General features: G+C 36.1%; 1 protein-coding gene across 1 annotated transcript in view; it reads left to right on the forward strand.

Annotated features, from left to right (window-relative positions):
- PRIM2 (DNA primase subunit 2) overlaps window positions 1-15,101 on the forward strand; it is an 86,577-nt gene that overhangs the window by 53,021 nt on the left and 18,455 nt on the right. Inside the window, exons 8-9 of the mRNA XM_079298683.1 lie at window positions 1,397-1,469; window positions 2,405-2,590. Coding sequence (XP_079154809.1) covers window positions 1,397-1,469; window positions 2,405-2,590 — 259 coding nt within the window. The remainder of the gene's footprint in view (window positions 1-1,396; window positions 1,470-2,404; window positions 2,591-15,101) is intronic.

Genomic DNA, 15,101 nt, shown 5'->3' on the forward strand with positions numbered 1-15,101 from the left:
CCCTGGCTTCACAAAGAGTAAGGAGAAGAATCCTCATCTCAGATCCAGATTAGGAAGAAGGTGACCATGAGTGGTCAGTGTAGAGGTGTGAATGGGAAATTTTTCTTGACTTACCTCATAGCCAGTCATTTTGTCATAGAAGACTCAATAGATAGAGTGGGGAAATCAGTGGATGTTGTTCATCTTGACTTTAGCAAGCTTTTTGACACTTGCAACACCTTCATCAACAACTGATGAAGTATGGGCTAAGTAAATAGATAGTGAGATGTACTAAAAACTCAAAGGTTTGTGATCAGAGATGGTAAGACCAGCTAGAGGCCAATCCCTAGTGGAGTACTTCGGGTCCTGTCTTTAGCTTCTACTTTATTGCCTTGGATGATGGAATTGAGTGTGTAGTAAATCTCACATGATATAACTGGGGAGAATGGTTTGCACCAGATGGGTGCTCTGCCTTTCAAATGGACTTGGGCAGGAAAGAGAAATGGGCTGCCAGGAACCCTGAGAAGTTCAACAAAGGGAGATAGCAAAGCTTGCAGCTGGGGAGGAATTACCCCACGTTGAGGGTGGAATGGCTGTTAAGGCAGAAGAGGACCTGGGGGTCCTGCTGGACAGCAAGCTGTGAGCCACCAGGGTACCTGTGAAGCAAAGAAAGCTAACAGTCCTCTTGCATGGCATTGGAAAGGGCACTTGCAGCATGTTGGGAGGTGACCCTTCCACTCCACTCAGCACTGGTGAGATCACATCTGCTGGGCTGTGTCCACTCCTGGGCTCCCCAGTTCATATGAGAAGAGACTGAGAGAACTGAGGTTGTTTGGCCTGGAGGAGATAAATTTCAGCAAGTGTGTGTGCATTTTATCAGTGCATGTAAATAGGTGTCTGATAAGAGGGAGTAAAGGAAGAGTAAGGGTCTTCTGAGTGTTATCCAGTGGTAGGCCAGGTGGCAATGAGCAGAGAGTGATATGCAGGAAATTCCACCTAAACATAAGAAGACACTTTCTATTGACAGGGTGGTTGAACATTGGAACAGGTTGCTCAGAATGTTATGAGTCTCTATCCTTGGATATGCTCAAAACCCAGTTTTATGAGATCCTAAGCAACCTGCTGCAGCAAACACCATTTTGAGCAGGGGTTGGACTAGATGATCTACAGTGGTCTCTCTGATCTAAATCCTGTATGATCCCTCACCTCTCCTTTCAGATAAAGGGGAAGAGGGTTTCTCTGCTATGTTTGCTCTGATGTTGGCTTTGTGAGTCCTAATTACTTGGTTTCTTGGTTTTGCCTGATATGAAATATTTGCAGCCTATAACTGAAAAATTGTTTTCTTTCTTAATTTGTAAATTTAAAAATATTTTGGAACTGCTTTAACTGATGCCATACTATTTGGTTTCTTTTTCAGCCATTCTTATCTTGGCCCAGATTACAGCATCCAAAAAAACACTGGAAAAATTTCTCTAGAGCAAATTGATACTGTAAGTTGCGTTTCTGGATTTACATAGGATGTTGAAATATAACTATTAAATTCGAGTACTCTATGTACAAGCTAAATATAAAGCCTTTATCTACTTTTTATTCATATTTGCTTTGTAACTTTTGAATGAAATTGCATTGAAGTTCAAAACAGAGCAGAATTAGCTGAAAATGCATCTAGTCAGGATTCAGAAGAGTGAAGTTGCAGTGAAATGCTTAATTTGGTTTGCAATTTTATGTACTTTCACAAATATCTAACTTAATTATAAGCAGAATTTAACAAAATTTTATTTAACAATCATGCAAACCATGATGTTTAGTGTGACAGTATTAGTCTCTTGTTTTTTGACTTTTGACTTACAGGAGCGTTTTGAAAACAAGGAAGTAAATAAAATGGAAGTAAAACATGGGATGTAAAACACCACACATAAATTATACAGAGTCTATTAAAAACATATTATAACTCCTGTATCTGAATTTTAGGAATTGTCTGTTTTCAGCATCCATCTTAACCATGATGATGTTTCTCTGGAAGTGAATTAAAATTCCCTCCTCTTCCCCAACTCCCCAAGACTCTATCAAAGGTCATTTTGCCATTCCAGATGCTAAAATAAAGCAGAGTCAAGAAATACTGTGATGCAAGCGTGGGTATATTTTTCCTGACAGCAATTACTGTGTTACTTTGTAGCTGGAAACAGTCTGATTCTACCACCTGTGTTACTCTGTCCTCTGGATTTTGTTCTTGAGATGGTTATTGAATTGGATAGTTTATGGACTGACTTGTGTTACTAATTCAGTCCCAGAGCTCTCTGTACATGCAAATCTTTTCTTCCAGCCGTTACCATTTTCAAATGGAGTTAATTAATAATCACAGTAAACATATACCCTACCAATGAAATGATCAGCGTGCCTTGAACAGAATTTCTTCTCTCGCCAGCTGTCTGTGAAGTCGTTCCCTCTGTGCATGCGGCAGCTGCACCGGGCGCTCCGTGACAGCCACCACCTGCGGCACGGAGGCAGGATGCAGTACGGGCTCTTCCTCAAGGGCATCGGCCTCACCCTGGAGCAGGCACTGGAATTCTGGAAGAAAGAATTTATCAGAGGAAAAGTGGATGCAGACAAGGTAATTCAGCAATTGGAACCATCTCGGTATGTAAATGTGGAGATGTGGTTACTCTGTACGTTGTGCTACAGATTTGAATAGAGGTTTTTTTGAAGTAGAAAATTGGGCAGAAGGTACAATAATGTATTTTAGAAGTGGGAAGTTTTGGGTGTTTTTTTTTTTTTTCCTCTCTTTGCTTATATTTTAGTCCTTTTGTTGGGTATTGACCTGAACTATTGGTAAAAAAGGCAAGCCATAAAGAGGCTTTTATAAATGTGGACTAGAAAAATGTTACCAACAAATTACTAGAAAACCAGTGTCCTTTGCAAAATACAGGTACTGTGTAACTAAATTTATTCACCAAGCAGTTAAGTGACCAAACCCAGTACTGCCTGAAAGGCAAGGTTAGCCTTTTTAGTTGTTTAATAAAAATATCTTAATTGGACAGCTCTGTGTGAAGTAGTCTTGTCTTAGCAAATTTACAGTTGAAGAATGAAAGAAGAAACTGGGGATAGAAGACAGAAGAATATGTTCAGGGAAATAGTGAGAAAATATTCTGTTCATTACAATGGGAGGTATTACTGACATAGTAGTCATTGGCCTCACTCTTGCCAATATTTTTGAGAGTTTTGAGAGTAAGATGTAATGTCTGATATTGGAGGATTGTGTATTGCTCCTTATCTTGAACAGCTCAGGTATAAAGAAGCAGGTTTCCTCTCTCATCCTTCTCTTCCTGGCCTGTGGTCTATGTTAGAGCAGTTTCAGACCTTATCTCAGTTTTGTGTGGAGTGTGATACTTTGTATTCAACATTGTGAGATCTCAGCCTTCCTGAGCACTGTGAAGTATTTTGGAGTGATTGGTAGACAATCTTTCATTACCTTATGTTCTCTGGGCCACTGCTATTTATACAAGATACAGGGCAAAAAATGGAGTCAGCTAAAATGAATTATGTTACATACCCCTCTTTCAAGACCCAGAAGGTAGATCAGCTTGTTTGCTCAGCCCTGTCCTGTAGGGGATCCCTCTTGGAGCCAGTTGGCATTGGCTCTGCTGGACAATGGGGGAAGCTTCTGGCAGCATCTCACAGAACCCAACCCTGTAGCCCCATCCACTACCAAAACCTGGCCACATAAGCCCAATACAACTAGTAATTAATTGGCATTCCACTGCAAAGTTTACTGCCACTCTAAAGAGATGTTCTTGAGACTTTTGTAAAAAAAGTGCATTTTGAATTTTTTTTTTAGCAGACTATCTATCTCCTTATAAATCATATCCCATTTAACAAACTAGATAAGCAGAGATTTAGATACTCATTGAAATAATACCTTTAAATCCCTCTCTTCTTCCCAAAAACTTTGCAGACAAGTTGATCTATCTTCTGAGTCTTGAAGAGGTATGTAACATAATTCATTTTATCCAACTTTATTTTTTGCCCTGTATATTGTATAAATAGCAAAGTCAAACCTGGAAGACAGGAGGGATGAGGGGAAGGTATTTTAAGATTTGTTTCTATTTCTCATTTCCCTCCTCTGATTTGATTGGTAATAAATTACTTTTCCCAAGTTTAGTCTGTTTAGTCTGTGACAGTAACTGATGAGTGATCCCTCCCTGTGCTTATCTTGTCCCATGAGTCCCTCATTGTATTTTCTCTCCCCTGTTTACCTGAGGAGGGGAGTCATAAATATGGATGGGCAACAGACAACCATCCAGGGTCAGCCCACAACACTAGTTTAAAATTCAGGAAAATCCAGAATTTTCAGTTGCCATATCCTGTGCTTAAAGGAACTGAAAGAATAAAAACAAACTATTAGAAATAACAGTATAAAGACACACATTTGTTATTTCTGTTTCAAAAAATATAGGGAGAGCACATGTGATTCCACCTGCTTGTGCTTTGACCAAATATGTGCATGCACATGTATGAAGTCATGTATGCACCATGGATCCTGTTTTAAATCCCAGGGTTATGATTTTCTATTATAGCATCTCTGTTGATAGGCCCTAGAAATAAATGAAGTTTCATGATCCTGTGTTTGACTTCAAGAGTTAGAAAGCATATTGTGAATCAAACATTGTGAATCCAGGAGTTTGGTTACTGCATTTTTCACAAGCAAGTTGCTACTTCCGTGTAATTTTGGTCCTTTTCAAATTCTAGATAACCAGTTTCAGTCTTGAATAAAAAAGAAAAGTGATTTTTCATGCATCTAACAGAGGTTGGTGGCCTGTGATTTTTCACAGTAGTGTCATACAATGTTTAATGTCCTGAAAAAAGGAAGATTAATATAATTCTTATTGCTATTTTCTTCTCTTGACATTTTTATTTTCTGGTTTGTGCCATTGTTCCTTTCCAGTAGAGTGGAGATAATTAATTACACTGTTTCATTTTACAGAAGCATTGTGAAGATATATGCACGATACTTGTATAAGGTTAATGATGTATTACCTACTGACTCTTACATTGCAAAGAGGGGGTGTTCAATTTGCTGGAAATGGTTATGATTTCAAAATTGTTCGTTCATTTTTGTATTTAATAGCTGCAACATCTATGCCAATTCTCAATCCCAAGAATTCTTGGCACACAACCTCAGTCAGTCTTCAGCAGGAAGGAAGTTGCCATGAAGACATCAGCAGTGAGCTGGCTATGCATGGCTTCCAGGCTAAGCATAGGCATATGGACAGTTTGCACCAAAAAGAACTCCTCCTGTGCTCTGCATAACTTATTCAGGCATACCTCAGGGCTCATTGACAAAAACACTGTAGAAAGGCTTTTAAGAAATTATATTTTACCTTTAGAGAGGCATCCATAAAGTATGAATGAAGTGTGAAACCCTTTAGTCAGTGGGAAAAAAAAATCAGGTAGAAGAAATCAAGAAGAAAGTGCTGAAACTGGCAGAGATGCTGTGTTGGTGAGGTGGGGGAGGGAATGGTCATGTACTGGCATGCTCACAGCAGGGCCAAATGCAGAATGCAAAATAAAACATTTTCTAATTTAGGCACTGCAATTAAAATAACTCTGCAAATTGCTAGGTTAAGAGTGCCTAAATGGTAAATTGTTGTTTTTGAGATGAAAAGATCAACTGCCAAATAGGAGTAGATGCATTACTTCTGAATGAATGGCTGTGCCAGTTGGCTTCATAGCTTCAGTGTTATTTTAAGACTGTTTTTTTTCCTATAAATTGTAATCTTAGGCTAAACAGATATTGATTCCTATAGGGTCTTTCACTGTTCTTGATTAAAAAGTAACTCCTAACCCTGTCTAAAAAAAAAAAAATAGTGAGGGGGTTGTAACTCCAGTGTGATTTTAAAAATACGTAAAGGTAATAATATGACAAGATAAACAGAGTACAGTGTAAAAATTATTTCATAGTTGAAAATAAAGTCCTCTAACAGAGGTCATTGTACTGGAGATTGTTACTGTTTTCAGATATGTTTGTATGAATAACCTGTGAATGTGAAAAGGAGAAGTTGAAGATAAGGCAGTATTTTGAACAAAGGAAGGAAGGAAAGCAGAATCAGTTTCTTTAAGGTGTTATTCAGTTACTTCTTTAGTTAATAGCCTGGATCTGAGATTTTTTTAGACAGCTGGAAGGCTTAAAGGCAGCCCCTCACTTTTTGCTTTCCATTGCAACATATACTTGTGATAGGTGTTCTTTTTCTTAGCAGTAGTTGGTGTATGGTGGTACAAAATGCCCTCTTCTAGTACTCTGGTTTTTTACCTCTTTGTGCTGAAGTAACAGTTGCTAGTTATACCCTGCTGTGTTGAAAAGTAGTTCCTTTGGTACTGCAGTTTGATATTGCACTAGTTATAATTACAGTTGCAATTGCTACTGAAGTGCATCTTAAAATTGTGCATGAGTGTGGGGGTTTATTTATTCAATAAATCCCCACAACTGAAGTATTACTATATTTACAAAATTATGCTTGTGACAGAACAGCTTTCTTGTCCTTGGAGCTTCTAATGGAAAACAAGACACAGCTCTTTAGCCCCTGTGTTCTAGGACTCTTTTTCTTCAGAGATGTGGTGACATTCAGGCTAGCAAAGCCTCTTATTTATTCTGACTCAGTCTTCCAGATTAATTAACTGTAGTTTCATGGGCATATTGTTTTCTATCACAGTTGATTGCAAATGGCAAGGGGCAGGTTCTTTTCTAGCTGTCTGAGGTACAGCTCTTCATCCTTTCTTGCTAGTAAATGTCCTCATGACAGATGTTTGCTGGAAGAAAAAAGGAAAGTTCACTCAAATTCAATCTTGCTCAGAGTCTGTTTTTGGTAAAGAAGCAAATCCTTCACAATGAAGCTTTTGAACTTCAGTTGATCTTTGCTATATGGTGGTGATCATGTATGAAGCTGAGGACAGATGACATAACAGCCATATATTGCATCAATATGCAGAGAAATATGTCTCCTACTTTATTAAAAAACAATGAAACTTTGGGATGACAGTACATCCCAAATGATAGTTCTAGTGACTTTATTTTCCTGGCTCTTTGATTTCTTTTCCAAATCATCTTAGAAGGCTCTTGAGTCTGGATTCAAAAGTGAGCCTTTACCTTGATTGCAAAAAGCTGATGATGAGTGTTTCTACCAGGTCCAACCAGAAGTGCCTTGAGGATGAGCTTTTACTAGGGATCTTCTGGGTCCTTTTCCTTTCAGCCTGAACTACCTGGGATTCTGCAGACAGGGCTGAATCCAGGTACAAGCCCGTGTTTGTGAGAGCCAGCCACTAGAGGGAGACAAGATAATATGGAATAAACAAATATAATGTATAGATGTAAATTAGAAGTGTTTATGCTGTAATCCTCTGTAAGTCTATACAATTATATTATTAAAAAACCCCTGTGTGTTTAAACAAAAGTAAAAATGGGCACTTGGCAATCTTCAGGTCAGTGCTTTTAATCACATTCAACTATCCCCAGTGCAATTTACAATGCGTGGATGATATGGTGCTTCTTTAAAACAACCTCCACCTGCACAAATCCTCAAAAATATTTTCTCTATCAATCAGTTAGTTATGTTTGGGTTTGGTATTTTGCCTTCTCATTTCTTAGAGAGATTTGTGGATTGTTTTGCTCTTAGATTTTTTTTTTTCCTTACTTGCCCCCTTTATGTTGGGTTTTGCTGGCTACTATTATAGGAACATTTTGATTCATAAATCAGAAAAGGATCTTTATTCTGTCACATTTTAATTATAATTCTCTAATTGAATGTTATCTGCTATTTTAATTCTTGAATTATTTAAACTTTACAAATCTGCAGACTAGAGTGACATTCTGGACAGCAAGCCACAATACTTAACATGTAAGAGATAAGGGCAAAATTACAATCCCTCTATATGGATTAAAATGTAATTTAAAAAACTGTACATCAGTAGTACTGTAATGTAAATAGGTGACCAGGCTTGAATTCTCCTGAGATATATAAAGACTAAAATAGAATTTCAAGAAGATGTTGTTTTCTCTTCTAGGATATATAAAACAAGACTGTAATAAAAGTGCAGCATATATTGGCCATAAGATTTTATTTTCTGAATTCTGCAGTGGAGGACTATGTTGTGGTAACAAAGTTGCCATGTGTTAACCAAATGTTAATATAGTAAAGAATATTGTTATTGCTTTAAGTGGTTATCAGGGCTCTAGATATTCACATTACTGATTAAATTGTATTTTTGTGTTAAACTTCATATAAAATCATGAAGTTTTTTTCCTTCCACCAATGACTATAAAAATTAGCTTCAGTAAAATCACTTATTATATTTGTCTTTGACTATTGGAATTTATAATTTCATACTTTCGTTGTAGTGAAATAGAACAAGTGAATTTTAAAGATTTTGAGTATAATTTTTATTATGTTTTGGCAAATTACATTCCATTAATAACATTATCATATGTGGAATGGCAATACTTGTGTGGTAGAACTGTTTCAAACATTATGTTTCATAATGTGTTTTGTATTCTACAAAGTTAAAACTCTTGAAATTTCTTTATTAACAGGCTAAGAGTGATTTAATTGTCAGAAGAAACATGAAAATGAATTTTTCATTTGCATGACTCATTTTTATTCCCAAATGTACTGTTTAATTAACATTAAACTTTTTCTTTCAATGCAAGTTCAAAGAAAAATACAGTAATGTGCAGTTGTTAGGGGTCTCAAGACAGTAAGTAGATGGTCCAAGTCCTACATCCTAGGCATGTAGGCTTGAAGTAAAAATTTGGATTTTAACCCCAGAGGCTAATTAAAAGAGCCAGGTAAAGAGAAGAAAGCCAACTCTGTGAAATGAGAGTATTTGTGCATAACTGTGCAGTGACTCAACCAGGATGTTGAGTTATATATTGAGATGGTTATTAGGAGCTGAACAGCCTCTGATACACTGAACAAGTTAAAAAGTTATTCATGTTAGTTTCCAGAAATCAGCCTAATTTCAGTGAGTCAAACATCAGGAGATCTGCTCCTTTCATATAACAACTTCCTTAGTGGTTTTTTTGCATGTAAGTGAAGCCTGGAGGGGAACAGGTGTGGTGTTCAAATGGGACAGGACTGGTTTTGAAGGTGATATTCACTTGAAGACAGATGGCTGCTGAGATCGATTAGCTGCCTTGATCCTGGCTGAAGAGAATAGTCTGGAGTCCCTTTTGTATTTTAATAAGCCATATGCAGAAGAGGCATTTTGAGAGAATTTGTTTTATAGTACAAATTTATACAAGCAGGCATGAGAATTAAAAGCGTGACTTCAAGCTAATACATGGATTACAGGTGTTACATTTGAGTCAAGCTGATTTAGTAGTATTCTTGTTGGTTATATCTGGAAAAAGATTTTTTTTTCCTTTCCTTTGGCTGTGGTAGTTTGCTAATATGCAGTGAGGAGTAAGACTAAAATAACTGAAAATCCTGAGGGCTTAGATTGTGAGCAGCTATTATTCTTTACCATTTGGTCCCATATGAATGGTTAGAGCTGAGCCTGACAACTAGGATTTTCTTGAAAAACCTCTGTTGTTTGGCCACAAAGTTTAGAATCATAGAATCATAATATCCTTCTTTAGCTGAATGAAAATAAGCTTCAATTGCCATTAAAATGGAGCTGTTTTTGGCTTTATGGCTATCACAGTATGTATGTTAAGTCTGTGTAAGATTCTTGCTGTCAAATATTGTTATTTAAAGTTGTGCTTTACAGATGGGAATTCGTCCTTTCTTTCCTTCATGTCCTGTGTGTCCTGTGCACATTTGCTTATGCTTGCTAGCAGTATATTCCCTTATCTTGTGGAGTGCTTCAGAATTCTGAAAGCTCATCAGAGTCCTGTTGATGGATTATGACACACTGGTCTACATGGTTTGGTTTTGTCAATTTGTTTTGTGTGCCTACAGCAGTAGGAAGGAGATCTGTAGTGCAGTCTGGAAGTGAGAGGACTGAGAAAGCACACTCACAGAGGCTGCAGTTGGTTGTATTCCAAGAAGGAATACATGGCTTAGTGGTGGATTTGGCAGTGTTAAATTTATGGTTGGACTCAATCTTGATGGTCTTTTCTAACATAAATGATTCTATTGTTTTGTGATCATACTTTAATAACTTCTTACAGAGTCCTGTTAAATTCTGCCAGATCATAGAAAGGAACTGGGACAACATTCCTTACTTGCTGTATCAGAAGTAGAGATGATAACAATGCCTGTAAAGATGTAACCATGGCTAGAGGGAAGCCTTGTCGGTATTACTTGTATTTAGTCTGCTGTACACAGTGATTCTGGAAAGACTGCAGAAAATTAGCTTATCTAATCAGAGCTGGTTTTTTTCCTGTTTAATTAAGCGTCATGAGATCAAATCAAAATTGTTTAAAGTTGTTTGCATCAGATAATGATTTTATTAGGACTTAGATATAAATAATAGTATGGAATTGCTGTCATAAGATAACATGCCATGTTGCATTTGTGGGTGTTGCTGCCTGATGTGATTAATAGTACAAGTTTTACAAAGCATTTGATACCATTTCTGCTTTGCCAATGGATTAAAATTTCTGACTTCAGAGATTTACCAGTAACACCTACACTGTTCAGTTGTTACACAAATATATTTGTAGGCATTGCTGCTCTAATCTCTTTACTAAGCAAAAAAATCCAGACATGTTCTGTGGCTGTTTCTCTTATAGTTTGTTTTACTTTTGGCTCCAAATTAGATAAGTAAACAAAACACATCAGGATTCTGGTTTACGCATTGTAAGGCAGATGATGAAAAATCAGATGTGAATATAAGGATACATGTTCCACTTATTTCAGGAAAGTAAGATGAAAGTAATTCTTTTCACCATTTCTACCCATATGCTATATACATAATCAACACTGAAAAGGTACTGTTAACTTACAACTTTATGTAAACATGAATACATAAATACACATGCACATCCCTTCCAAGGGTAATGCTGCACCACGTCCTTTTGGCAGAGGAGTAATCTGTAACTTCACTTGATACTGTTTTCTTTCAGTTTGCATATAATTTGTCTTTTGACTGTCACACTGGAAAGTTTTGGGCACTAGAAAATAAAAACAAAGCAAAACCTTCTTTACCTTTTACTTATAAGAATTTATTTTATTTTAAACAGTATTGCCTGACCTTTTAAACCCAAGGTGCTTACAGGTTTATCAGTGAAGGCTGCTAAGGAGAAAATGTCTTTGGAACATAATTATGTTCTAATTATGCCCTGTAGCTAACATAAATGCATATTAAATTCAACCATATTTCTGTGTATTTCCCTCTGAAACTTTCCTTTCTCAAGCCTTAAATTAAAAATCAGCATATTGGTGTCTCTTAGTGTTATCTATACTTAGGAATAGTGACAAAAATCTGTTTCACTTTCATTTTATAACTGTTTTTCATGAGAGAGTATTTTTGTTGCAGAAACTTCTAATTAAAAAAATACAAGTTTTTGCATAATAGATTCAAAGTCCTAAAGCAGTATTTCTCAAATGAAATGGATCTGGCATAGACCCATTATTTTTCACCATATTTTTGTTTCATGGGTATTATTCCAATGACTCCAGCTGAAGATGAGGTACTAGAAAACATTGAAGAGTATTAAACTGTAATATACATTAAGACTATAGTGTGTACATAAATATTTGAGGAATCACAGTAATAACTGATGATAAAAATGTGTTCTCTTTCGCTCCAAACTCAATCCCTTTTTCAGTTTTCCCCATTGTTCTATTTGAAACTGGAACTCTGCAGTCTTTGTTGTAACACCCAAGTTATGGTGGCATTTGCCTATGATTATGCACTTTAAAGTGCTTTAATTTGTTCAGCCTTTTTTTAACCTGTTAAAAATGTATGATTTTCAGTTTTCATCTTCTGAATTACATTAGAAGGGAAAATTTTGGACTGTCTTTCAGCCTGTGGCATGTCTTAGCTAGAGCTCTTCTCTATCCCTATAATCTCTCTCCAGGACATTAACAGTGTTAGCATAGTTTTAGTGTTGTTTAACTGTGCTAGCTACCATAAAAAGAAGTAGGATCACTTTTTGTAGTTGTTGCATAGAACAGAACAGTTGTTGCATAGACACAGAAATCTGTATTTAATAATCTAATGTGTGAGCCAGTTGGTGATGTGGTTCTTGCAGTGAAGAGAGCGAAAGCAATAATTATCTTTCCTGTACTAGAACTAATTTAGATCAGAATCTGCTCTCTTATGACTTGTTTTATTCTCAGCAACACACATTGGTGTTGATATTCCATGATGTACTGTCTTGTTAGAACTGCATGTACAAAAATGAATGTTGAAGCCAGACCTTTAATTTTCTAAGATTCCTTTTGTAGTTTTGAATCACTTGTCAGTCCTTACATTTCATTATCAGTGTAGATGGACTGTACTTGTCAGAAGAGGTTTCTGTTTTATTGGCCCTTGCAGCAGCAGGAAAAAAGTCATTCCATGACATTTTAAGGAAAGTAATAGATAGATTTGCCTATGTGGTTGATAAATGTGTAAGTTGAGATGGTGAAGTATGTGTGTCACTAAGTATGGAGCTGAATATGGAGCTTTTAGCAGACTCTTTTGAATTCCTTCTGAACCATACACCTCTCTCTAACCATCTGCTGAAAACTGCTTGCTGCACATTGCTGCACATACCACTGGTAATGTATTTAAGCTCTTTGGCTATTTCCCCAAAATTCTGAGACAGGAGTTAGCAGTTTTTGAGGTGCAAATCTTTTCATCTGCATACTTATATTACCTTCCAGGATGAGCTGAATGACACAGCAGGTCTCTTCCAATTTTGTTCCTGTGCTTTTTGAACAGAAATGTTTGGATATAAATTTTTTAATCTTGATATTCTTAGTTGAAATAATGCTTTAAAATAATTTTATCAAATATTCAGCTATCCTGTAATTGTGAAACTGTTTTCAAAAACAAAACTCAGAATGCTGAATACTTTTGTTTGATAATGTCCGTGTAATTGCTGTAACATCATATAGCTGTCATATTCAGTCTATATTCTGCCAGTAAATCATGGCTGTGTTTCATATTCAGTCATCCAGAGAAGCAGCATATTGTATCAAATGTGCACTCTGCTGATATATCACAATAGGCACGATGTAAATAGAAATGTACTTTTGCTTTCAGAATTCATTTAACATTCTGCCTTGTGTCTTTGAAATGTGTTGAACGTCATGAATAAAGACAGAACAGCTCTTCATACATTATTTGTTCTATGTGCAATTTATGTTTTGGAAATTTTACTTATTGACTTAGAAATGGGAAATTGCTATGACAGGTTTTAAGTATTTCAACATTATAGGTGTTACTACTTCTTGAAAGAAGGTTGGATTCTAATTTTATGTGAAATGTATTTGGTGTGAAAATGATTTCCATAGAATGTGGTATGTGCTGTGCTTTTACTTCTTGCATCTCTTCTTGAGTCCGCTTACAAAGAAGAAAACCAAAATGTCCTCAAATATGGTTTCTTTGTGGGTTTATTGGGGATTTGGGTTTTTTTGTTTGTTTGTTTTCTGTTTCCCTGGGCTTTTTTGTCCCCTGCTGTACATGTAGGAGTGAAAATGTGGCCTTTATGACAAGTTTTGCTGTTTAAATTCCAATTAATTTTGGTTTTTTATTTAATTTACTTAATAGAGTTGAATTTAAGGCATGAAAACTGGGGCAATGCTAATGAATTCTAACACTTAAAAAAAAAACTATTACAGTTGTTAGATTCCTTCTTGTCCTTTGTTACTACAGTTATTTCCCTGGTTTTAGAAGTTTACAGCAGGCACTGAAAATTAGATGTGTATTACCTCTTCTGAGACAATTTGGAGTAGTCTGGTAGCAGAGCTTCTTTATTCTTCTGTTCCCATTTTCCCTGCAGTCTAGTCATCTTTTAGTCAGGGGGAAAAAAAAAAAAAATAGTCTTGTGCATTTTTGAAACAAGCTTTCTTTTGTCAAGTGCAGAAAGGCTCTTGTCATAATTGCAGTCTAGATTTGAAATATGTCTTGATTATAGTGCACTTTGCATAAGATAGAATATAAAATGTTCTTTGTATGCAAGCAATTCTCTTTATTATGACAGCTGATGCCTGGTTTTCTGCATTTCTGTTTGATAATGATCTTAAAATGTGATTTTGTCTTTTATTGTCCTCTTAATAAATAAAAAAATCTGGGTTAACAGCGGCGTTTTTAGAGAGAGAGAATGCCAGTGATCTTGGGCCAAACTATGCTGTTAGGAGAGCTCCAATATCTGGTTTATGTTCAAAAGGGTTAACAAACATCAACTATCCATGTACTGTTTTGTGTTTCTTTGCCTTGCTTTTGTCATTCTTTTATGACTGCCTCAAAAAGTAAAATGTACTCTAGAAATTAAGTTTACTCTAGAAATATAAGGAATACATATCAGCCTGAGGAAATGTATTCATTGCTCAGTCTCCTTGTAATTTTATTTTAAGACTTATTTGATATTTTTTCCCAATGATCAATTTATATAGAAAATAAATAATTTCTTTAAATCTGCACTTACACTGAGGATTTGCTGACATCTTGAAACATGATTGGGACTTAATATCCTTCTGTTCTGTCACTGGTCCTTGTCCAAGAGGTTTAACCGTATCTCAGTAAAAGGCAGGGTTTTTTGTCATAGTTATATCAAATTTTGATAACTTCATCACTTTGTTTGAAGGGATATTTTTCAGTCACTGAATCTCTTTGAGTGATGCTGCCACGTTTGAAAATCTGAGGCTTAGGGTAAAATTCAAATAAAATTATAGAATATCATATGAGAGCATTCCTGTTTAGGGAATTGATAGAGCTTGAACTAGCAGTAGGAAATTAGTTTTTGGACTTTGGGTCCCTGGCCAGTCTTCATCCATCTTCTCTGTGAATCTGGAATACACAGTGCTGTGGTATACATATGTGTAAGTACAGATTTCTCTCAGTTTTCATACAGACATACTGAATTTCTTCTTGATATACATTCTCTTTACATTTGGATTATAAACTGCCATTATGACCAATAGAAATCTAGCCATGCAGTCAATATTATGTAGAGAATGATTTATTTGATGAGCCTC

Source organism: Erithacus rubecula (assembly GCF_903797595.1).
Source record: "Erithacus rubecula genome assembly, chromosome: 2".
NCBI lineage: Eukaryota > Metazoa > Chordata > Aves > Passeriformes > Muscicapidae > Erithacus > Erithacus rubecula.